Genomic DNA, 26,450 nt, shown 5'->3' on the forward strand with positions numbered 1-26,450 from the left:
TACCAGCCATATGTGATATGTCACCAATGCTGGAGAGTTATTTGTCTTTTTCAGTCATTAGTCTTTTTTATTTGTTTCACAGTAGAAATTATCATCATTCTTATTCTTCACTATTTTCAGACCATTGCTTTCAACACTCAGATTAAAAGGCTCATGCCTTCTGGTAATATTCAATGTTCATGTCTCACAGAGAAGGCAATGGCACCCCACTCCAGTACTCTTGCCTGGAAAATCCCATGGATGGAGGAGCCTGGTAGGCTATAGTCCATGGGGTCGCTAAGAGTCGGACACGACTGAGCGACTTCACTTTCACTTTTCTGGTATTATTACTTTTTATTCTATTTTTTTTTTTTTCTGGTTGCCTCCCACAGCTTGTGGGATCTTCATTTCCTGACCAGGGATCAAATCCTGGGCCCCTGGCAGTGAGAGTGTGGAGTCCCAACCTCTGGATTGCTGAGGAATTCCCTTTTTATTCCTTCTTCTTTTTTAAAAAGTATTTATTTATTTATTTCTTTAGCTGTGCCAAGTCTTATTGCAGCATGTGGGATCTTCAATCTTAGTTGTGGAATGCAGGATTTTAGTTGCAGCATATGGGATCTAGTTCCCCCAACAGGGATCGAATCTGGGCCCCCTAGTTTTGGAGTGTAGAGTTTGGGTAGAGGGGAGAATAAGAGCCAGATGCCTGAGTTCTCAAAAAAAATATAAGGAAATATAAAAGAAGTTAATAAATTACTACATCAAGAAGGAATTGGGACTTCCCTGGTGGTCCAGTGGCTAGGACTCCACACTCTCAATGCAAGGGGGCCAGATTTCGATCCCTGGTCAGACAAGTCCCAATTTTTCAGGCATCTAGCTTTTATTCTCCCCTCTACCCAAACTCCAGCTCTTCACCTGATCAGACAGCTCTGTGATTTGACTAGCCAAGCAGCACCCCAGCTTCACAGTTCTCTGGCCACTGCTAGTGTTCTCCACTCTACTTCTGCAACAAAAATCTCTCTGCCTGCTCCTGGATTTGGCCATTTCCCAGAATTACTCTACTGAAAATGTAAAATTCCATTATTGCAGTCTTTGTCCTCTACTTTGGTTTCTCACTACCTTAATCCTTTTGTCATTTCCCTTCAAATCCATAACCCCTTCACTTTCTTTTTTTGAATTAATTAATTTTTGGTCACACTGGATTTCTTGCTGTGCTTGGGCTTTCTCTAGTTGTAGCAAGCAGGGGCTATTCTTCATTGAGATATACTGGCTTTTCATTGTGGTGGCTCCTCTTTTTGTGGAGCATGGGCTCTAGGTGCATGAGCTCATTAGTTGCAGCACACAGACTTAGTTGCTGTGCAACATGTGGAATCTTCCCAGACCAGGGATCAAACCTGTATTCCCTGTATTAGCAGGAGGATTCCCATCCACTGAGCCACCAGGAAAGTCCACCCTTCACTTTATTTTTCAAAAGGTGTTCTTATTATTTTAAAAATAATATGTATTATAAAAGAATGGCTTAATAACTAAACCTACAGTCTAGAGAGTTCTATCTGGTAGTTCTATTACTCTGAGATAACCTCTGTTAAGAATTTAGTGTAGGTCTTCCAGAGTTTCATCTATACACATACTTTTATATTTTTATAATAATGGGCACATATTATATTTTATATGCCATTCTGTACTTCCTTTCTGCATAATCTATTTTGGACATTTTGGTCATTTTATACATACAGCATCAATGCATTCATTTTTAAAAATCCAAACAATTTTCTATTGAGGTGTAAATGGACATATAGTTTCAGGTTTACAACATAATGATTCAATATCAGTTATTGAATTTCATATTGTGAAATGATCACCAAAATAAGTCTAGTTAACATCCATCACTATAGATAGTTATGAACTTCTTTTTCTTGTGTTGAGAACTTATTTAAGATTTACTTTCCTTTTTTTAAAAGTAGTTTTTATTGGAGTATAGTTGATTTATAATATTGTGTTAGTTTCTTGTGTACAGCAAAGTGGTTTAGTTATATATATTCATTTATTCTTTTTCAGATTCCTTTCCCATAAAGGTTATTGTAGAGTATTGAGTATAGTTCCTTGTGTGATACAGTGTGTCTTTGTTGATTATATTAAAAATTTACTCTCAGCAATTTTCAAATATGTAATACAGTAATACATAAATAATACATAAGTAATACAGTAAATAATACTGTAATACAGTATTATTAATTACAGTTACCATGCTTTATATTACATCCCCATGATCCCCTCTCCCATATTGCCTCCCGCCTCTGGCAACCACTAATTTGTTCTCTCATATCTATGAGCTTGATTTGTCTTGTTTTTTTGTTTGTTTGTTTTTAGATTCTACATACAAGTGAGATCATATGGTATTTTTTTTTTTTCAGACTTATTTCCCTTAGCATAATGCCTTCAGGGTCCATCCATGTTGTCACAGATGGCAAAATTTAATTTTTTGTGGCTGAATAATATTCTATTGTATATATTTACCACATCATCTTTATCCATTGATGAACATTTATTTTTTTAACTGATAAATTTTTTTATTTAACTTTTGAGTTTTTACACTTTTCCTGATTATTCCATGTAAGGTGGAAATTATGTTTAAAAGACATACACAAATCTTTTATATCAATAACCAAGTTTTTTTCTCTTTTGCTCTACTATTTTTACAACCACAGGTATGCTTGCTAGCAATATAGCCATCACAGGGGTAAACGTGAGGTAGGATACTGGTAAGGAAAAACAAAGTGAGAGAGAGAACCATCAGATATACAGACAGGCTTGTTCCACATCATTCATGGACATTTAGGTTGTTTCCAAATCTTGACTATTGTAAATAATGCTCCACTGAATATGGGGGTGTATGTACCTTTTTGAGTTAGTGGTTTAATTATCTTCAGATAAATACAAAAAGTGGAATTGCTGGATCATATGGTAGTTCCATTTTTAATTTTTTGAGGAATCTCCACAAACTATTTTCCCTACTGGCTGTACCAATTTACATTCCCATCAGTGATGCACACAAGGGTTCCCTGTTCTCCACATCCTTACCAACATTTGTTTTTTCTTGTCTTTTTGATAATAGCCATTCTAACAGGGGGCTTCCCAGGTAGTGCTAGTGCTAAAGAACCTGCCTGCCAATGCAGGAGCCATAAAACACCTGGCTCCATTCCTTAGTTGGGAAGATCCCCTGGAGGAGGAAATGGTAACCCACTCTAGTATTCTCACCCTGGAGAATTCCATGGACAGAGGAACCTGGCGGGCTACAGTCCATGGGGTTGCAAAGTTTCGGACATGCCTGAAGTGACTTAGCATGCATTCTAACAGGTGTGTGGTGATACTGTGTGGTTTTGATTTGCATTTCCCTGATGATTATTGATGTTTTATTTTTCATGTACCTGTTGGCCATTTGAATGTCTTCTTTGGAAAAATGTCTATTCAGATCTTCTGCTCATTTTTAAATCAGATTTTTGTTTGTTTGTTACTATTGAGTGTGGGCTTCCCAGGTGGCACTGTTGGTAAAGAATCTGCCTGCCAATGCAGGAGATGCAATAGATGCAGGTTCAGTCCCTGGGTTGGGAAGATCCCCTGGAGAAAGAAATAGCAACCCACTCCAGTATTCTTACCTGGGAAAGCCCATGGACAGAGGATCCTGATGGGCTACAGTTCATGGGGTTGCAAAAAGCTGGACATGACTGAGTGTACACACAATTGAGTGTACCTATTGAGTGTATGAATTTTTTATGTATTTTGAACATTAACCTCTTAGCAGATATATGAGTTTCCCATATGTTCTCCTATTTATTAGGCTGTCTTAATTTTATTGATGGTTTCCTTTGCTGTGCAGAAGCTTTTTAGTTTGATGTAGTCCCACATGTTTATTTTTGCTTTTATTGCCTTTGGTTTTGATGTCAAATCCAAACAACCATCACCAAGATCCATGTGAAGGAACATAGTTTTCCTCTAGGAGTTTTTATAGTATCCAATTTTAAATTTAGGGCTTTAGTCCACTTTAAGTTTATTTTTGTATATGGTGTTGGAGGATGTTCCTTTTTTTTTTTTTTGCTTGCACTGAGTCTTCATTGCTGCACATGGGCTTTCTCTAGTTGTGGTGAGTGGGCCTACTCTTCATTGCGGTGTGCAGGCTTCTTATTGCAGCAGCTTCTCTGTTGCTCAGCACAGGCTCCAGGCACACAGGCTTCAGTAGTTGCAGCAGATAGGCTCAGTAGTTGCACCTTGCAGGTCCTAGAGCATGCAGGCTTCAGTAGTTATGGCCCACAGTAGCTTAGTTGCTCTGTGGCATGTGGAATCTTCCCAGACCAGGGAGAAAACCCATTTCCCCTGCATTGGCATGTGGATTCCTATCCACTGTACCACCAGGGAAGTCCGAGAATGTTCTAATTTTATTCTTTTACATGTAGCTGTCCAGCTTCCCCAGCACTATTTACAGAAGAGACTGCCCTTTCTCCATTGTGTATTCTTGTCTCCTTTGTCATAGATTGGTCATATGGTCAATTGAGTGTAAGAGCATGGGTTTATTTTGGAGCTCTGCACTCTGTTCCATTGATCTATATATGTGTTTTTAATGCCAGTAACACTGTTTTGATGACTGTAGCTTTGTAGTATAGTTTGTAATTGGGGAGTGTGATACTGTGTTCTTCTTTCTCAAGATTATTTTGCCTATTTGGAGTCTTAGCTCATTCATTTAAAATATTTTTATTTATTTAGATAAATAAGAATTATATATATGTATATATATTTAAAGATTGTATATATTTAAGGTGTAAAATGTGATGCTTTGATATATGTACACATTGTGATATGATTACCACAACCAAACAAATTAACATAACTCCCATAGTTACCATTTTTTGGTGTGTATAGTGTGAACACTAGAGATCTACTCTATTAGCTATATAATACATTGTTATTAACTATAGTCACCATGCGTATATTATGTTTTCAGAACTTATTTATCTTATAACTGAAAGTTTGTACCCTTTGATACAAAAAAATTATTTTTTCTTTTCCCTCCACCCCCAGCCTGTGGTAACCACCATTATACTTTCTGACTTCAATCCCAACTAATTAATTTTAATAGCTGTATAGTGTCCCATTGTGTATATGGACTATCATTTTATTTAGCCAAATCTACTGATAGACATTTGGGTTGTTATGGTATGCTAAGTGCTAAGTCACTTCAGTCGTGTCCGACTTGTGTGACCCCATAGATGGCAGCCTGTTAGGCTCTCCCGTCCCTGGGATTCTCCAGGCAAGAACACTGGAGTGGGTTGCCATTTCCTTCTCCAATGCATGAAAGTGAAAAGAGAAAGTGAAGTTGCTCAGTCGTGTCTTGACTCTTAGCGACCCCATGGACTGTAGCCTACCAGGCTCCTCTGTCCATGGGGTTTTCCAGGCAAGAGTACTGGAGTGGGGTGCCATTGCCTTCTCCATTGGGTTGTTATAATGTATGACTATTACAAACATTCTTTGTACATGTATTTATGTGCCTATGTGAGTATATAGCATGAAGTTTTAGAAATGTATTGCTATGTGAAAAGGTATGCACACTTAGAATTTTAATTACAGTTATAGAGTCTACCATTTTACATGCTTTACCAAGAGAATATGAAGGTGTGTTTTTCCCACGTACTTGTCAATATTGGGTATTATCAATCATTTTATATCCTTTCCAAGGAGAGTTGTTTGTAATCCATTTTGTTTGCACTCAGTAGCATGTTCTGAACTTTTTTCTGTGTCAATGAATATACATTATACCATAATTTTAAATGGCTGTGTAGTATTATAATTTGTGGATGTAATATAATTTTATTTAATTTTCTCTTAATGGACTTTTAGGTTATTTTCAGGTTTTCTTGCTATTATAAGCACCTGTGATGAACATTCTTACCCATGAATCTTTGTGTAATTGTCTGGTTCTGTCCTTAGTAAAATGTTTTACTTGTTAATGCATTTATTAACCAACATTTGCTTCAAAATCTATAGCTTTTAAGGACCAGTTTATGTGTAATGCTTCTTTTGCTCAGCATAATGTTTCTGAGATTTTCCCATGTTAATTGTGCATATCAAGTTTTCTCCCTTTCATTATTGAGTGATATCCCATTGTGTGAATATACCAGTCTGTCCTTTCTATTATTGATGAACATTTGGATTGTTTATGTTTTTTTTTTTTTTAGCTATTATGACTAAAATCTTTTCATAAACATATACTTTTGTTGCTTTGTCTTTTGTAGGGTTTTTTTTTGGTAAGTATCTAGATAGAAGTGGCATTTCTAAACTGTAGGGTAGATATATATTTAAATTTATAAGACACTTCAAAACAGTTCTTGTAAATAGTTGTACCATTTTATATTCATATTGATAATGTATAAGAATTCCACTTGTTCTATATCTTCTCCAACATTTGATATGGTTGGTCTTTTAAATTTTAGGTATTTTACTGTGTAGTAGCATCCATTGTAGTTTTAATATGCATTTCTCTGATGACTAGTGATGTCAAGCACTTTTTCACACGCTTATTTCCTATTTATACATTTTTCTTTGTGAAGTGTCTATTCAAATATTTTCTCCTTTTTCCAAACTGGATTGTTTGCCTTTTTAAATTATTGAATTGGGCAACCCACTCCAGTATTCTTGCCTGAAGAATCCCATGGACAGAGGAGCCTGATGGGCTACAGTCCATGGGGTTGCAAAGTGTTGGGCAAGACTTGGCGACCAAGTATGAGTTCTTTTTTTCTGTATTTTTTAATAAAGACTTTTGGGGGGGGGAATTTTTAGGTTCACAACAAAATTGAGGGGAAGGGGCAGAGATTTCCCATATACTCCATGTACCTATGCATACAAATTAAGTTTTTATAGCTATTGCTGGCAGGGCGGTAGGAAAACGAGCATACTCATGCCAAGCCTGTGGAAGTGGTTCCTTTAGCTCCTGTTAAGACTGTGGAGAAGGCACCTCCTCTTGTTCTACATACAGGTCTGGTTGCTGTGACCACAGACCATCCAGTAAACAATGATGGCATTTATCTTCCTCCTAGACTGTGACTTTCAACACATTCTATATCTTTTGACATAGTCTTCTAAGATAGGAGTTCATTATACTCTGGTTACAAGTTCTTTGTCAAGTATATGTTTTACAAATATTTTCTCCTAGTCTGTCACTTGCCTATTCATTTTCTTAGTGGTGATTTTTGATGAACAGGTTTTTTTTTTTTAATTTGGTGAAATCTAATTTATAATTTTTCTTTTATATGAATATTGCTTTCTGTGTTCTTTCTAAGAAAGCTTTGTCTATCCTCGTCTCAAAGATCCTTTCCTGAGTTTTCTTCTAGAAACTTTATAGTTTTAAAAATTATATTTTATGACTGGTTCCACAATCTATCTTCAATTGGTTTTCTAAAAATTTCAGCTTTATTAAGGTATAATTGACATTCAGTTAGTTTTTATGAATGATGTAGGATTGGGGTCGAGGTTTATTTTCTCTGTATTGATATCCAATTTTTCCAGCACCATTTGTTGAAAGACTTTTCCTTTCCCCAATTCAATATTGCTTTGTCAAAAATCAAATTACTTTGCATGTATAGAACTCTCTATTCTGTTCCATTGGCCTATTTGTCTATCAAATACTGTGACTTTCTTTGTAGTAAGTCTTAAAGTCAGGAATATAGATCTACCAACTTTGTTAATCTTTTTTGAAATTCCTTTGGATATTGTAGGTCCTTTGCATTTCTGTGTACATCTAAAAATCAGCTTGCCAATTTCTATTTTAAAACGTGATGGGGTTATGATCACAATTTTATTGAGTCTATAGATGAATTTATAGAGGTTTGACACCTTAACAGTATTGTGTCTTTCAATCTAAGAACATGGCAGGTCCATTTATTTAGGCCTATAAATTTTTCTTATAGGAATGTTTTATAGTTTTCAGTGTAGAACTTTCTAGGTCAGTTTTAATGGATATTATCGAATGCTTTATAGTGGGTTGCCATTTCCTTCTCCAGAGGATCTTCCTGACCCAGGTATCGAACCCAGGTCTACCTGCACTGCAGGCAGACGCTTTACCCTCTGAGCCACTAGGGAAGCGATAGAAATGTTATACCAGTTTGCATTATCACCAATAGTACATTTTCCCATACTTTCATCAACACTGGATTTTATCAATGTTTTTATTCCTTGTCAGTCTCTCATAGATTAAAATTTATATTAAAAGTTTTATTGGCATGTCTTTGACTAGTGGTGAGATTGAACATTTTTTCCACTAACTGTATTTATTGATTATCTATATATAATTTTTAATAAATTATCTTTTGCCCATTTTTCTATAGGGGTGTTCATCACTTTCCTGTTGATTTGTAATGATTTGTAAAAGCTCTTGGTAAGTTAGGGAGGAATGAGTGTGTCTGTATAACTAGAGAATTAATAGTATTATCTTTACAACTTGAAGAAATTGAAGCTAAGAAAAGCTAAGCAATTTGCCTGAAAGTGAAAGGGAGAGTCGCTCAGTCATGTCTGACTGTTTGTGACCCCATGGACTGTACAGTTCATGGAACTCTCCAGGCCAGAATACTGGAGTGGGTAGCCTTTCCCTTCTCCAGGGGATCTTCCCCACCCAGGGATTGAACCCAGGTCTCCTGCATTGCAGGCAGATTCTTTACCAGCTGAGTCACAAGGGAAGCCCAAGAATACTGGAGTGGGTAGCCTATCCCTTTTCCAGGGGATCATGCAAATACGTGACAGAGCAAGGATTTGAATCCTGGCCTGTGTGACAAAAAATACTGTTCCTTCTTTTATAAAAAGATTATTTTTAGTCTCTTAATAACTTTTTCAAGACTTATAAAAATTCTTTTAAAAATTATTTATTTATTTATAGTTTTGGTTGCACTGGATCTTCATTCCTGCTCATGGGCTTTCTCTAGTTGAGGAAAGTGGGGGCTACTCTTTAGTTGCAGTGTATGGGCTTCTCACTGTTGTGGTTTCTCTTGTTGTTGAAGACAGGCTCTAGGTGCACGGGCTTTGGTAGTTGCAGCACTCAGGCTCAGTAGTTGCGACTTCCAGGCTCTAGGGAGCATGGGCTTCAGTAGCTGTGGCTCGTGGGCCCTAGAGTGAGCAGGCTTCAGTAGTTGTGGCACAGGGGCTCAGCAGTAAATGGCTCATGGGCTCTAGAGCATGGACTCAGTAGCTGTGGAGCACAGGCTTAGTTGCTCTATGGCATGTGGAATCTTCCTGGACCAGGGATTGAACCTGTGTCCCCTGCATTGGCAGGCAGATTCTTAGCCACTGTACCACCAGGGAAGTCCTAAGATTTGTAAAACTTCTCTAAGATTATTGTCTTTTGGGGGAAGAGATCAAAATGGTGAAGTATGAGGATGTTGATCTCACCTATCTCTATAAATACATCAAAAATATATCTATGGGTGGAGCAATTCTCACTGAAAACAAACTAGAGAAAGACAGAAAGGCTCTTCTGCAACCAAAGCTGTAAAGAAAGATCCAAATGAATTTGGTAGAGAGGGAGAAGCAGCAATCTGATCAGAACCTGCACACTTCAGAGAGAACACAGCAGAGGAGATTATATGAACTTGGAGACCCTTCCTAGGGAGTGAATGGCTCAAACCACATATTGGGGTCCAATACTGGGAAGACAAATCCTCTTAGCTGGTTTGAAAACTAATGGGACTAATAGAGTTATAAGAAACCAAGACTGTGCCCCTGAAGAGCAGGCACACACTTGCTTATTCTCAAAACAAGGCAGAGGAAGCTGATAGAAACTGCCTGGGACTCTGACCTATCACGATGTGTGCCCTGGCCCACACCAAGAACCCATTATGGCCTCTCTTGCACCAGCACAGCTCCCCACTAGGACAAGGGCTACTGTTGCTGAGGAGAGTATACAGTGTACTAACTGAATTCAGTTCAGTTCAGTCACTCAGTCGTGTCCGACTCTTTGCGACCCCATGAACCGCAGCACGCCAGGTCTCCCTGCCCATCACCGACTCCCGGAGTTCACCCAAACCCACATCCATTGAGTCGGTGATGCCATCCAACCATCTCATCCTGTGTCATCCCCTTCTCCTCCTGCCCTCAATCTTTCCCAGTATCAAGGTCTTTTCCAATGAGTCAGCTCTTCTCATCAGGTGGCCAAAGTACTGGAGTTTCAGCTTCAACATCAGTCCTACCAATGAACATCCAGGACTGATCTCCTTTAGGATGGACTGGTTGGATCTCTTTGGAGTCCAAGGGACTCTCAAGAGTCTTCTCCAACACCAAGGTTCAAAAGCATCAATTCTTCAGTGCTCAGCTCTCTTTATAGTCCAACTCTCACATGCATACATGACTACTGGAAAAACCATAGCCTTGACTAGATGGACCTTTGTTGACAAAGTAATGTCTCTGCTTTTCAAAATGCTGTCTAGGTTGGTCATAACTTTCCTTCCAAGGAGTAAGCATCTTTTAATTTCATGGCTGCAATCACCATCTATAGTGATTCTGGAGCCCAGAAAAATAGAGTCAGCCACTGTTTCCACTGTTCCCCTAACTATTTGCCATGAAGTGATGGGACTGGATGCCATGATCTTAGTTTTCTGAATGTTGAGCTTTAAGCCAACTTTTTCACTCTCCTCTTTCACTTTCATCAAGAAGCTCTTTAGTTCTTCTTCACTTTCTGTCATAAGGGTGGTGTCATCTGCATCTCTGAGGTTATTGATATTTCTCCTGGCAATCTTGATTCCAGCTTGTGCTTCCTCCAGCCTAGCGTTTCTCATGATGTACTCTGCATATAAGTTAAATAAGCAGGGTGACAGTATACAGCCTTGACATACTTCTTTTTCTATTTGGAACCATTCTGTTGTTCCATATCCAGTTCTAACTGTTGCCTCCTGACCTGCATACAGGTTTCTCAAGAGGCAGGTCAGATGGTCTGGTATTCCCATCTCTTTCAGGATTTTCCACAGTTTATTGTGATCCACACAGTCAAAGGCTTTGGCATAGTCAATAAAGCAAAAATAGATGTTTTTCTGGAACTCTCTTGCTTTTTCCATGATCCAGTGGATGTTGGCAGTTTGATCTCTGGTTCCTCTGCCTTTTCTAAAACCAGCTTGAACATCTGGAAATTCAAGTAGTAATTTAAATAACTCCCAGAAAACACAAGTCCAATACTGGAGAGCTTCATAGGGGATTTCTACTAAACATATAAAGAATCCTATCCTTCTCAAATGATTCCAAAAAATTGAAAAGGAGGGAACACTCCCAAATTCATTCTACAAGGCCATCATTACCCTGATACCAAAACCAGATTAAAAACACTACAATAGAAGAGATTACATGCCAGTATCTCTGATGAATATAGATACAAAAATTCTCAACAAAATGTTAGCAGACTGAATTCAACAATATATGAAAAGGATCATACAGCATGAACAAATGGGATCTATTCTAGGGATGCAAGGATGGTTCAACATTCACAAATCAATGTAATACACCTCATTAACAAAAGGAAGGATAAAAATCACATGCTCATCTCATTAGATGCAGAAAAAGCATTTGACAAAATTCAACATTCATTCATAATAAAAACTCTCATCAAAGTGGATACAGAGGGAACAAATCTCAACATAATAAAGGCCATATATGACAAACCCACAGTGAGCACCATACTCAATAGTGAAAGGCTGAAAGTGTTTTCTCTTAAATCAGGAACAAGATAAGGATGCCTACTCTCACTACATATATTTACCATAGTATTAGAAGCCCTAGCCACAGCAATCAGACAAGACAAAGAGATAAATTGAATCTAAATTGGAAGAGAAGAAATAAAACTCACTATTTACAGATGATATGATACTAAATATAGAAGACCCTAAAGTCTCCATCAGAAAACTAAGAACTAATCAGTGAATTCAGTAAAGTTGCAGGATACAAGATTAGTAGACAGAAACCTGATGCTTTTATATACATTTGTAATGAACTATCAGCAAGAGAAAGCAAGAAAACAGTCCTATTTAAAATTGCATCAAAAAGAATAAAACATCTAGGAGTAAACTTAGAGGAGGTGAAAGACCTATACTCTGAAAACTATAAAATACTGATGAAGGGAATTGAAAATGATGCAAAGAAATGGAAAGATATCCCGTCTTCATGGTCTGGAAGTATTAACATTGTTAAAATGGTCATACTGGTCTTCCCTGGCTCAGTGGTAAAGAATCCTCTTGACAATGCAGGAGACATGGGTTGGATCCCTGGTCCAGGAAGATCCCATATGCTGTGGAGCCAGTAAGCCTATGAGCCACAACTATTGAGTACTCTAGAGCTTGGGAGCCACAACTACTGAGCCCACATGCTGCAACTACTGAAGCCTGTGCACCCTAGAGCCCCTGCTCGGCAACAAGAGAAGGCGTCACAGTCAGCAGCCCTCACACGACTAGAGAGTAGCTCACTGCACCTAGAGAAAAGCCTGCGCAGTAATGAAGACCCAGCACAGCCAAAAATAGAATAAATAAATACAAATATTTTTTAAAATGACCATACTGATGCAATTGCTATTAGAATACCCATGACATTTTGCACAAAGCTAAAACAAATAATCCTAAAACTTAGATGGAAATCAGAAAAGATCCCCAGTAGCCAAAGCAATCTTTTGAGTAAAAGAACAGAGCCAGAAGTATGCTCACTGATTTCTTGCCATAAAAATAGACACTTAGATCAATGGAACAGAATACAGAGCACAGAAATAAACTCATACATTTATGGTCAATTAATCTACAACAAGGTAAGCAAAAATATTGTTCTTGTTGTTCAGTCGCTCAGTCATGTCTGACTCTTTGCAGCTCCATGAACTGCAGCACGCCAGGCTTCCCTGTCCTTCACTGTCTCCTGGAGCTTGCTCAAACTCACGTCCGTTGAGTCGGTGATGCCATCTAACCATCTTATCCAATGTTGTCCCCTTCTCCTCCTGCCTTCAGTCTTTCCCTGCCTTCAGTCTTTTCCAATGAGTCAATTCTTCGCATCAGGTGTCAAAGTATTGGAGCTTCAGCTTCAGCATCAGTCCTACCAATGAATATTCAGGGTTGATTTCCCTTAGGATTGACTGGTTGGATCTCCTTGCAGTCCAAGGGACTCTCAAGAGTCTTTTCCAACATCACAGTTCAAAAGTGTCCAGTCTTTGGTGCTCAGGCTTCTTTATAGTCCAACTCTCACATCCATACATGACTACTGGGAAAATCATAACTTTGACTATATGGACTTTTGTTAGCAAAGTAATGTCTCTGCTTTTTAATATGCTGTCTAGGTTTGTCATAGCTTTTCTTCCAAGGAGCAAGCGTCTTTTTAATTTCATGGCTGCAGTCACCATCCACAGTGATTTTGGAGCCCAAGAAAATAAAGTCGGTCACTGTTTCCATTATTTCCCCATCTATTTGTCATGACGTGATGGAACTGGATGCCATGATCATAGTTTTTTGAATGTTGAATTTTAAGCCAGCTTTTTCACTTAAGCCAACTTTTTCACTCTCCTCTTTCACCTTCATAAGAGGCTTTTTAGTTCTTCTTTGCTTCCTGCCCTAAGGGTGGTATCATCTACATATCTGAGGTTATTGATATTTCTCCCAGCAATCTTGATTCCAGCTTGTGCTTCATCCAGCCCAGCATTTTGCATGATGTACTCTGTATATAAGTTAAATAAACAGGGTGACAATATACAACCTTGACGTACTCCTTTCCCAATTTGGAACCAGTCGGTTGTCCCATGTCCGGTTCTAACTGTTGCTGCTTGACCTGCATACAGGTTTCTCAGGAGGCAGGGAAACTCGTCGGTAGTCCCATCTCTTTAAGAATTTTCCACAGTTTGTTGTGATCCACACAGTCAAAGGCTTTAGTGTAGCCAATGAAGCAGAAGTATATGTTTTCCTGGAATTCTGTAGCTTTTTCTATGATCCAATGGATGTTGGCAATTTGATCTCTGGTTCCTTTGCCTTTTCTAAATTCAGCTTGTACATCTGGATGTTCTCGGTTCACATACTGTTGAAGCCTAGCTTGAAGAATTTTGAGAATTACATTGTTAGCATGTGAAATGAGTTCAATTGTGCAGTAGTTAGAACATTCTTTGGCATTGCCTTTCGTTGGGATTGGAATGAAAACTGACCTTTTCCAGTCCTGTGGCCACTGCTGTTCAGTTTAGTTGCTCAGTCATTTCTGACTCTTTGCGACCCCATGGACTGCAGCATGCCAGGCTTCCCTGTCCATTACCAACTCCTGGAGCTTGCTTAAACTCATGTCCACTGAGTTGATGATGCCATTCAACCATCTTATCCTCTGTTGTCCCCTTCTCCTCCTGCCTTCAATCTTTCCCAGCATCACAATCTTTTCTAATGAGTCACTTCTTCACATTAGGTGGCCAAAGTACTGGAGTTTCACTCAGCTTAAGCGTCAGTCCTTCCAATGAATATTCATGACTGATTTCCTTTAGGATTGACTGGTTTGATCTCTCTGCAGTCCAAGGGACTCTCAAGAGTCTTCTCCAACACCACAGTTCAAAAGCATCAATTCTTCAGTGCTCACCTTTCTTTAGTCCAACTCTCACATCCATACATGGCTACTGGAAAAACCGTAGCTTTGACTAGATGAACCTTTGTGAGCAAAGTAATGACTCTGCTTTTTAATATGTTGTCTAGGTTTGTCATAGCTTTTCTTCCAAGGAGCAAGCATCTTTTAATCTCATGGCTGTAGTCACCATCTGCAGTGATTTTGGAGCCCAAAAAATCACTGGGCTCTGTTAGCTTTTGCCGTCTTCATTTTGTACTCCAAGGTCCCTGCTGAATTTTCCAAATTTGCTGACATATTGAGTGCAGCACTTTCACAGCAGCATGTTTTAGGGTTTGAAATAGCTCATCTGGAATTCCATCACCCCCACTAGCTTTGTTCATAGTGATGCTTCCTAAGGCCCACTTGACCTCACACTCCAGGATGTCTGGTGAGTGATAACACAATCATGGTTATCTGGGTCATTAAGATCTTTTTTTGTATAGTTCATCTGTGTATTCTTGCCACCTCTTCTTAATATCTTCTGCTTCTGTTAGGTCCCTACTGTTTCTTTCCTTTATTGTACCCATCATTGCATGAAATGTTCCCTCGGTGTCTCCAATTTTCTTGAGGAGATCTCTAGTCTTTCCCATAATATTGTTTTCCTCTATTTCTTTGCATTGTTCACATAGGAAGGGGTTCTTTTTTCTCTTTGGTATTCTTTAGAACTCTATGTTCAGATGGGTATATCTTTCCTTTTCTCCTTTGCCTTTAGTTTCTCTTCTTTTTTCAGCTATTTGTAAGACCACCTCAGACAATCATTTTGTCTTTTTGCATTTCTTTTTCTTGGGGATGGTTTTGATCACTACTTGCTGTACATAGTTCTTCTGGCACTCTGTTTATCAGATCTAATCCCTTGAATCTATTAGTCACTTCCACTGTATAATCAGAAGGGATTTGATTTAGGTCATACCTGAATGGCATAGTGGTTTTCCCTCCTTTCTCCAATCTAAGTCTGAATTTTTCAGTAAGGAGCTGAGCCACAGTCAGCTCCTGGTCTTGTTTTTGCTGACTGTATAGAGTTTCTCCATCTTTGGATGCAAAGAATATAATCAGTCTGAGTTTATGTTGACCATCTGGTGATGTCCATATGTAGAGTCATCTCTTGTGTTGCTGGAAGAGGGTATTTGCTATGACCACTGAGTTCTTTTGACAAAATTCTGTTAGTCTTTGCCCTGCTTCATTTTGTACTCGAAGGCCAAACTTGCCTGTTACTCCAGTTATCTCTTGACTTCCTACTTTTACATTCCAGTCCCCTATGATGAAAAGGACATCATTTTTTGGTGTTAGTTCTAAAAGGTTTTTTAGGTCTTCATAGAGCCATTAGTGGAGAAGGCAATGGTACCCCGCTCCAGTACTCTTTCTTGGAAAATCCCGTGGACGGAGGAGCCTGGTAGGCTTCAGTCCATGGGGTCACTAGGAGTCGGACACGACTGAGGGACCTCCCTTTCACTTTCCACTTTCATGCATTGGAGAAGGAAATGGCAACCCACTCCAGTGTTCTCGCCTGGAGAATCCCAGGGACGGAGGAGCCTGGTGGGCTGCCGTCTATGGGGTCGCACAGAGTCGGACACGACTGACGTGACTTAGCAGAAGTAGCAGAGCCATTCGACTTCAGATTCTTTGGCATTAGTGGTTGGGGCATAGACTTGGATTATTGTGATATATAATAGTTTGCCTTGGAAACAAACCAAGATCAGTCTGTCATTTTTGAGACTGCACTGGGGCAAAAAAGCAATCTCTTCAGTAAATGGTGCTGTGAAAACTGGACAGCTACATGTAAAAGAAGGCTACTATGCTCAGTAAATCAGAGATAGAAAGACAAATACTGTATATAATGTTATCAGTTATATGTGAGACCTTAAAAATAAAACAAATTAATATAATGAAACAAAAATAGACTCACAGATATAGAGATCTAGTACCAGTGGGGAGATAGAAGGGGGAAGGGAAAGAGAGGGCTACAGATTTAAAGATACAAACTGCTGCTGCTGCTGCTAAGTCACTTCAGTCGTGTCCGACCCTGTGTGACCCCAGAGACAGCAGCCCACCAGGCTCCCCCGTCCCTGGGATTCTCCAGGCAAGAACACTGGAGTGGGTTGCCATTTCCTTCTCCAATGCATGAAAGTGAAAAGTGAAAGTGGAGTCGCTCAGTCATGTCCAACTCTTCGTGACCCCATGGACTGCAGCCTACCAGGCTCCTCCGTCCATGAGATTTTCCAGGCAGGAGTACTGGAGTGGGGTGCCATTGCCTTTTCCAAAGATACAAACTACTATATATGAAATAAACAAGCCATGCGGGCATATTGTATAGCACAGAGAATATAACCAATTTTATATTCACTATAAATGGAGCATAATCTGTAAAAATTTTGAATTGCTATGTTGTAAACATTAAATGCAATATTGTAAATAAACTATATTTCAATTTTTTAAAAAGGTTATTATGTCTTTTGCTAAAAGCTTTGGTTTTGGAATTTGGCTCCTGCTGTTAATCTTGATAGAACTTTAGTGAACATTTGGTATAGTTTTCCCCTTTTAAAATATCATTTAAAGTTTAAAAACAAACTTATCACTTTGAAGTAATTTCAAACTTAAAAGTTGGAGGAATAGCACAAAGCATTTCCATATGCTATCTACCCAGATTCATAAACTTTTGACATGTTGCCACATTTGCTTTCTTATTCTATCATCATCTGTCTGTAATTTTTTGAATCACTTGAGTAATTTTCGGACATAAATTTCCTATTCTCCTAAATCCTTAAGCATGTCTTTCTTAAGAGCAGAGACATACTCTTACAAAATCACAGCATAATGATCAAAATCAGAAAAACTCACATTGATATTAATATAGTATTATCACTATCTATATTTAGATTTTACTTCTTGTCTCAGTAATGTCCTCAATAGCAATTTTCCCCCAGTCCAGATTATAAGCCAATATTATTTATTGAATTTATTTGTCATGTCACTTTATTATCCTTTAATCTGAAATGGTTCCTGTCTTTTTTTTTTTCATTGTGTTGCCATTTTTGAAGAGTTCAGGCCAGTTATTTTGTAGAATGTCCTTTAGTTTGGCTTTATCTGATGCCTCCCAATGATTAACTTCAGGTTATGCATTTTTTATAGGAATATTGAAGAAGTGATTTGTTCTCAATGCATTACACCAGAAAGCACATAATGTTTGCCTGTCCCACGATCGCTGATGCTAAGTTTGGCTATTTGGTAAAGTGAAGTCTGCCAGGTTTCTCCACTGTAAATTTACTATTTTTTCTTTTGTAATCAATATACAATTTGTGAGGGGATAATTTGAGACTGTATAAATGTCTTGTTCCTCATCAAATTTTCACCTAATAGTTTTTAGCACTCACTGATAATTCTTACCTGAATTACTCATTACTATGTAGTTTGGAAAATAGTGGTTTTCTAAATATATCTTTATTTCTACATTAGTTGGCATTCTGCTGAAACAAAGAGCTTTCCTTTTACCCCATGTATTGATAGATTGATTATCAGTATGGATACATGGGTTCTTATTTTTTGCATGAGTTATAATATTTTATAGTGAAAGTGAAGTAGCTCAGTCGTGTCCAACTCTTTGTGACCCCATGGACTGTAGCCTACCAGGCTCCTCCATCCATGGGATTTTCCAGGCAAGAATACTGGAGTGGGTTGCCATTTCCTTCTCCAGGAAATCTTCCCGACCCAGGGATTGAACCTGGATCTCCTGCATTGTAGGCAGATGCTTTACCATCTGAGCCACCAGGGAAGATAGCCCTATAATATTTTATAACGTGGGTTATAATGTGAGGAACAGGGAGGCTTTGGGGTTGCAAAGAGTCAGACACGACTTAGTGACTGAACAACAACAATAGTAATGTTTTACTGTCATTATTCAGTTTTATAGTTAAATTGGCCCAGACTTGGGCAGTAGGAGCCCTTTCAAGCTGATATCTGTGTCCATTTACATATCCCTATCATTATTTAGCACTTCCTTACTTTCTGGGACAATAAGACTATTTCAAGCTTATCATGTACTTGCTATATGTTATATATGCATTACAAGCTTATCATATACTTGCTTATCATATACCTGCTATCCCCCTGGGACCAGCTATTTCTCCAAGGAGCTTTGGCTCTCTTAAATGAAGAATGATATTTAGAAACTAAGATCTTGTACTAGGTATATTTATTACTACTGGAGTATCATGGCTTTTGGCTTTTTTAGCAGAGAGACCTATGAATTAACCCAGGCTTTTGAATCTCTCTCAATGTTCCCATAAAATGATTGTCTAGGTCTGTGCTTGAACACGTCATTATTTGAGGATATGCTCCCGAGACAGTCTTTTCTATTGTTGCGCAGCTTTGGTACTTGATGACATTTACATTTGAAAACAGTGGTCATTGGTTTCCTCTACTAAGTCTTGTCTTTATGCTAAAAATCTGCAATTCCTTTACTGTCACTATTCTCATGACAGAGTTTTAAGATCCACTCATCATTCTGGTTATTCTGTTCTGCTCTTACTTCAGTTCACTAATATCTCTCTTTAAAGATTGGCATCTAGAATGAAATGTACTATTTCAAGCAATGAAATGTACTATTTCCCCTCACTACAGAGAGGAGAGTCAATGCCTTTTTGTTTTAGATCCTATGCTACTACTCATGTAGGCCAAGATTTATTTAGCTTTTGCCTTTTTTTTTTTTTTTTTCTTTTTCTTTTTGACAATCACGTCAATCACTCTGTTGACTTATGTTGAGGTAGTCGGAATTCCTAAGACTGACTCTGCTGCTGTGTTCATCCATTTGGTACTTGCACAGTTGTGTTTTAGGACTCGGAATGCACTCTTTAAGTTGATCTCTTTCTCTTCACCTTGTTAAATTTAGCCTATTATTCCTGCTTGTCAAGCTTATTTTGAATCCTAAATGTCGTCCGGTTGACTAGCTTTCTTTCCGTCTATCATCTGCAGATTTGCTTAGTATGCTTTTGGTGTGTTCATACAACTAACTATTTAAAAATATCAAGAAGGGAAATTTGCAGCTCAACTCTTTTCAGCCTGATTGGAGACTTTTCTCCCATGTTGAAATCAGTCTGTCAAATAAGGGTTAGTGCTGTTCATCTACCTTCAGTTACTGTTGTATATAGGATCTGAACTAACAGACCTGTCACAGTACACAAAGTAGGTCCAATTTCTAAGTGTTTTCATGGGCCAGTGCTTCAAGGTCATAAGAAGGCTTATTTCTTGTAAAATAGAGGCCTTTCACATAGTCCAAACTTATTTTTGCATGAAAACTGACCTGGTCTGGCTCGTTCTGTGTCATCCTTGGTGACAGAGTCAAGGGAAAATGTTTGAGGGAGCCAAGACCATTATACTTTAATCATAGAATCCTTATTGAATCTAAGAACTTTAAGGATCATCTAGTTCAAGCTTCAAAAATCTGACTGTCAAAACCTCCTAATAATGTACCCTTCTATATACCCTGCTAAATTTGACAACAAGTGTTTACATACTTTATTAAAAAGGAGGAAATATGCCTTACTCTGGAAGGTGCTCTCAGAATTGCAAATAAGGATGGGGAAAGGTTATTGTCTTAAAATTAAATATAATGGATAAAAGTAGCCATCTGAAAGCATGCTTCTAAGAGAATTAACCTACCTTAAGACAGTTTCTAAGTTTTCTTTTAATGAGACTAAGGTATCTTTCAAGTTTCCATCAAAGAAGAGAATGAAATGTAATAATGCAAAAAATCCTAACTTACTCAGCTGCCTTATAACTTGGCCCTCTGAGATAGAAAACTGTGTATAGAAGTGGAAGGGTGGTTATGGCAAGGAGCCTAGAAAGGAGAAGAATGATATTTTGTTTCTTTATCCTTTTCTGAGGTTTATTTGCTTTAAACTACTGAGCGCCGAAGAATTGATGCTTTTGAACTTTGGTGTTGAAGAAGACTCTTGAGAGTCCCTTGGACTGCAAGGAGATCCAACCAGTCCATTCTGAAGGAGATCAGCCCTGGGATTTCTTTGGAAGGACTGATGCTGAAGCTGAAACTCCAGTACTTTGGCCACCTCATGTGAAGAGTTGACTCATTGGAAAAGACTCTGATGCTGGAAGGGATTGGGGGCAGGAGGAGAAGGGGACGACAGAGGATGAGATGGCTGGATGGCATCACTGACTGGATGGACGTGAGTCTCAGTGAACTCCGGGAGTTGGTGATGGACAGGGAGGCCTGGCATGCTGCGATTCATGGGGTCACAAAGAGTCGGACACGACTGAGCGACTGAACTGAACTGAACTGAACATAGATAATAAGGTTAAAGATATGGGGCTACAGGGAATGTATTATGCTTTGCTTTTCTGTTTTGTATTTTGGCCAGGCTGCATGGCTTTTGGTATCTCAGTTCCCCAACTAGGGACTGAAGCCAGGCCATGGCAGTGAAAGTCCAGAATTGTAACCACTAGACCATCAGGGAACTTCTGCTGTTTTCTTTTTTTTTTTTTAATTGGGGTTCTCTTATCTGTTCCCATGGCTTCAGTTGCTTACTATACATTCACTTTACACAAGTGTATGTTCAACTCAGACTTCTTTTCTGAGTTTTAGACCCAGTGTATCCATCTGCCTATGTGGATAGGCATCTCAAATTCACCATTTCCCATATTGAGCTTGTTCTTCCCTTTTCTGTCAAAACTTGTTCCTCCTCTTCTGTTCCTTATCTCAGAGAATGGCACCACTGTTAGTTCAGTGGCCCAAGCCTGAAACCGTCATACTGTCCTCCCTCTAGTTATTCTACCACCAAATCCTTTTAGGTCTACTTGCTAAATATCTATTGAATCCATGTACTTCTATTTTCTTATTGCCTATTCCTATTCTGGTCCAGGCCACCATCACATTTCACCTCCACTATTGCAACTATCTCTTAATTCATCTACCTGCCCCCACTTTCCTACTCCCAAAGCATTCTCCACACTATAGCCAGGAACACTTTCTAAAACATAACCCTTCAGTGGCTTCCTAATCCCTGTAAGAGAAAGTCCACAATTCTTTGAGTAGCTTCCAAGATCCTACATCTTGCTCCTGTACCAGCTTCTTTTATCAAAACTTCCTATCTCAAACTCTAAACCCTGTTTTCCATTATTGAGAATTCCATGCTCTCTTCTTCTTGAATCGAAACCTTCACACATGCTATTCTAGTATCTGGTTGCAAATTGGTGACCATTTGATCCCCCCACTTTAAAGTTCCCTATTTGTCTTCCATTAGTTTTAGCATCCAGTGATAATCATTATCTGGAGTAGCAAATGTCAACCCACTCCAGTATTCTTGCCTGGAAAATTCCATGGACAAAGGAGCCTGGTGGGCTAAAGTCCATGGGATCACAAAGAATCGGACATGACTGAGCGACTAACATTAATGTATGCACAATGATCATTGTCTAAATCAGTTATTTTATAAGAGGCTTCAAACTGGTAATTTTTCTAGTTCTATCATTCTTTCTACATCTATTAGCTGGAAATCTTTTGTAAAGAATTTTCTCTGACTGGCTAGGTCTATTTGGTATACTGAAACATAGTTTAAACATGATTGGCAGGATGAATATTTAATTCTTTTATGGTTATATTTTTAAACATTTTTAAAATTAGTGACTTGAAGTTTTGGACAATTTTATCAGAAAAACTAAGAGTAGTGGTTGTGTTTTCAGAGTAGCAGATTAAAAGCCTACAGGGTAAATTAAGCATTATACATAAGCAATGAAAAATAGAAAATATTTTTGTAATATTAGTTATTAAATGAAAACTGGATGAATTTTTGAAGTTTAACTTGAGTGAGAGAAAGGCAGTGCTAGTAGTGAAGAACCCACCTGCCAATGCAGGAGACTTAAGAGTCATGGATTTGATCCCTGGGTGGGGAAGATTTCCTGGAGGAGGGCATGGCAACCCACTCCAGTATTCTTGCTTGGAGAATCCCATGGACAGAGGAGCCTGGTGGGCTACAGTCCATAGGGTCTCAAAGAGTCAGACATGACTGAAGTGACTTAGCATGCATACACTTAGAGGAAGAAGATGTAGGTAGATACTAACAGTGCTTTGAAGGGATCTACGGAGTATTTTCAAGAGTTTTTAGAATTTGATGGCACTGGTTCTTATGTTTATTTATTTATTTTTATAAATCATATCTGGCAGTTTATTAAAAAATGGAGCATACTGAACAACAAACTATCTTTCATCTTTCAGGAAGAAAAAACACTAAATTTGAAAAGACATCACCCACTGAATTTGGACACAACATCTCTACTTAATTAAGAGAAACATTTGTACAGTCCAGGTCTTTATTTTTACACCCATCAGGCCATAAATTCATAGGGAATGGGCTCCAACAGTTTGGGTTCCTTTCCATTGGTCCTCCCAAAGTGTGCTTCTCTGGGTGGAGCAGGCTGGCACTTCAGCTGAACCCAAGTCCCTTTCTCTTTGACTTCCTTCTTTTTCTGATCATTTTCCTTCATACATTTCAGGAAGCTATCTCGGCTCTTAGAGTGCTTAATATGCTCCATACGCACCTTAATTCTCTTGGCAAGAATCTTGTCCTTAACTTGTTTGTTTACAATGATGACAACAGCATGCTGGGTAACATTGTAGACTCTCCCAGTTTTGCCATGGCAACATTCATGGGGCATTCCTTTTTGAACAGTACCCATTCCCTTGATATCTACAATATCACCCTTCTTGTAGATTCGCATGTATGTGGCCAAAGGAACAACTCCATGTTTTCTAAAAGGCCTAGAGAACATGTAGTGGGTGCCCCTCTTCTTTCCCTTTGTGTTGGTCATTTTGGCGAATTACTGGAAAATGGTGGTTCTGGCCGAAAAGCTGGTTCTTATGTTTAATTTCACTAAGGATTTAAGCTATTTCCATTTCTGTGACTGGTGTAACACCAACACTTCCCTTGTACTCAGCAACCAGGGCCCACAGTCAGGGGAAATTTTCAAGTTACAAATGGAGAGAGGCACATTTTCCCATATGCCAACTGTCAGAAGGGAATTAAAGAGGTACATGTGAGTGCACCTGAGACCAGAGTGATAAAAGATAGAAGGACTTTAATGTTTGGACTTAGGTGTGAGGAGGGACCAGATCTAGGGTAAAGCAAAATGAGATGCCTGTAGTGCCGATGCTACACTTGCTTGACCCTGAGAGTGAGTGCCTCCTTAAATGTTGTGCTGTAAGATAGTGACTTTTGAGCTCTCTCAGTGGGAAACAGTCCAGTGAGATCCGTGGAAGGACGTGGTACAGCAGTTCCTAGGTACAGTTTGAAACTGAGCAAAGACTCTAAGGCTACAGATAAGAACACAGATATTATATGATAGGAGAAGAAGGTTCAAACCAAAGTAGATTGAATATTGGAGGTCAAGAAAGGGTTCATGGAGACTTGTACTGATGTCAGAAAGCTCTCCTCAGGCCAGAAAGTTTTAGGAGGAAGTGTGATAACAAAAAACAGAGGAAACAGGAGCAAAGGCATGGGGATGTGAAATAGGTTTAATGACTGTAATTTAGGGAGTAGTAGGAGATGAGGCTGGGGACTGCATTATGTAGAGCTTTACAGACCATGCTATGGATTTGAGCTTTATCTCTGTGGACCTTGGAGAACTACTGAAGTTTTTTTTTATACTCAGAAGTTACATGGTCAGATTTGTGACTTTAAATAAATGTCTTCAAATGTACTCATAAAGAGGATTATATAATGAACCTTCATGTACCCATTAACTGCTGCTGCTAAGTCACTTCAGTCATGTCTGACTCTGTGCGAACCCATAGATGGCAGCCCACCAGGCTCCCCCATTCCTGGGATTCTCCAGGCAAGAACACTGGAGTGGGTTGCCATTTCCTTCTCCAATGCATGAAAGTGAAATGTGAAAATGAAGTCACTCAGTTGTGTCTGATCCTCAGATACCCCATGGACTGCAGCCTTCCAGGCTCCTCCATCCCTGGGATTTTCCAGGCAAGAGTACTGGAGTGGGGTGCCATTGCCTTCTCCAGTACCCATTAACTACATTCAATAATTACCAAGATTTTGCCAATCTTGTTTCAGCTATCTCTTTTTTCCTTTCTCTTTCCTTTCTTTTTTAAAAAAATTTATTTATTTTAATTAGAGGCTAATTACTTTACAATATTGTATTGCTTTTGCAATACATCAACATGAATCTGCCACGGGTGTACACGTGTTCCCAATCTTGAACCCCCTCCCACCTCCCTCCCCATACCATCCCTCTGGGTCATCCCAGTGCACCAGCCCCAAGCATCCTGTACCCTGCATCAAACCTGGACTGGCGATTTGTTTCTTATATGATATTATACATGTTTCAATGCCATTCTCCCAAATCATCCCCCCGTCCCTCTCCCACAGAGTCCCAAAGATTGTTCTATACATCTGTGTCTCTTTTGCTGTCTTGCATACAGGGTTATCATTACCATCTTTCTAAATTCCATATATATGCGTTAGTATACTGTATTGGTGTTTTTCTTTCTGGCTTACTTCACTCTGTAAAATCAGCTCCAGTTTCAACCACCTCATTGGAACTGATTCAAATGTATTCTTTTTGATGGCTGAGTAATACTCCATTGTGTATATGTACCACAGCTTTCTTATCCATTCATCTGCTGATGGACATCTAGGTTTCTTCCATGTCCTGGCTATTATAAACAGTGCTGCGATGAACATTGGGGTACACATGTCTCTTTCAATTCTGGTTTCCTTCTTTTTTAAAATTTGCTGAAAATTTTTTAAAAGCCAATCCCAGGTATCATGTTATTTCACCATATACATTCACTAGGCATGTCTAAAGTACAGACATTTTCTTATATAACAGTTATGCTGTGGTTATGCTATCTTGCTGCTGCTGCTGCTGCTAAGTCACGTCAGTTGTGTCTGACTCTGTGTGACCCCATAGATGGTAGCCCACCAGGCTCCTGTCCCTGGGATTCTCCAGGCAAGAATACTGGAGTGGGTTGCCATTTCCTTCTCCAGTGCATGAAAGGAAAAGTGAAAGTGAAGTCTCTCAGTCATGTCCGACTCTTCTCGACCCCATGGACTGCAGCCTACCAAGCTCCTCCATCCATGGGATTTCCCAGGCAAGAATACTGGAGTGGGTTGCCATTGCTTTCTCCTTATGCTATCTTACAAAATTAAAAATTCCTTAATAGTATCTAGTACCCAGTTGATTATAAAATTTCTCAGGTTATCTCAAAAGATTGTCCAACAGTTGGTTTGTTCATATAAAGATCCAAACAATGTTCTCATATTACATTTGGTTATCATCATTTTTACCTTCTTACTGACATTGCTATAGATTAAATGTTTGTGTTCCACCCCCTTCCCCAAGTTTGTATGTTGAAACCTAACCCCCATTGTGATGGTGTTAGGAGGTAGGGCATTTAGAAGATGATTACGTCGTGAGGATAGAGCCCTCATAAATAGGATTAGTGCCTTTATAAAAAAGACTTCAGAGAAATCCCTTACCCATTCCACCATGTGAGGACACAGAGAAAAGAGAGTTGTCTATGAAGAGGGGATCTTACCAGACACTTAATCTGCCAACACTTTGATCTTGGACTTCCCTCCCTGTCTCTAGAACTATAAAAAATAAATTTATGTTATTTATAAGCTATGGTATTTTGTTATAGCAGCCTGGACAAACAGACTAAAATGAGGTGTAATTGGAGTAGGAAATGGCAAACCATTCCGGTATTCTTGCCTGGAGAATCCCACGGACAGAGGAGCCTGCTGCTAAGTCACTTCAGTCGTGTCCGACTCTGTGCGACCCCATAGACGGCAGCCCACCAGGCTCCCCGTCCCTGGGATTCTCCAGGCAAG

The 26,450-nt window shown here is 39.0% G+C and overlaps 2 protein-coding genes across 3 annotated transcripts in view; one reads left to right on the forward strand and one right to left on the reverse strand.

Annotated features, from left to right (window-relative positions):
- SNX12 (sorting nexin 12) overlaps positions 1 to 26,450 on the forward strand; it is a 63,097-nt gene that overhangs the window by 27,043 nt on the left and 9,604 nt on the right. The gene's annotated exons all lie outside the window — the stretch shown is intronic.
- Positions 2,521 to 26,347, reverse strand: LOC133243202 (large ribosomal subunit protein eL21-like). Its single transcript, XM_061409803.1, has one exon. The coding sequence runs from the start codon at positions 23,410 to 23,412 to the stop codon at positions 22,930 to 22,932; it is 483 nt and encodes a 160-aa protein (XP_061265787.1). The 5' UTR covers positions 23,413 to 26,347; the 3' UTR covers positions 2,521 to 22,929.

Source organism: Bos javanicus, chromosome X (assembly GCF_032452875.1).
Source record: "Bos javanicus breed banteng chromosome X, ARS-OSU_banteng_1.0, whole genome shotgun sequence".
NCBI classification, from domain to species: Eukaryota; Metazoa; Chordata; class Mammalia; order Artiodactyla; family Bovidae; genus Bos; species Bos javanicus.

Bases quoted from the DNA above. Each gene is read 5' to 3' on its own strand.
- LOC133243202 (XM_061409803.1), bottom strand. From the start codon at position 23,412: ATGACCAACACAAAGGGAAAGAAGAGGGGCACCCACTACATGTTCTCT.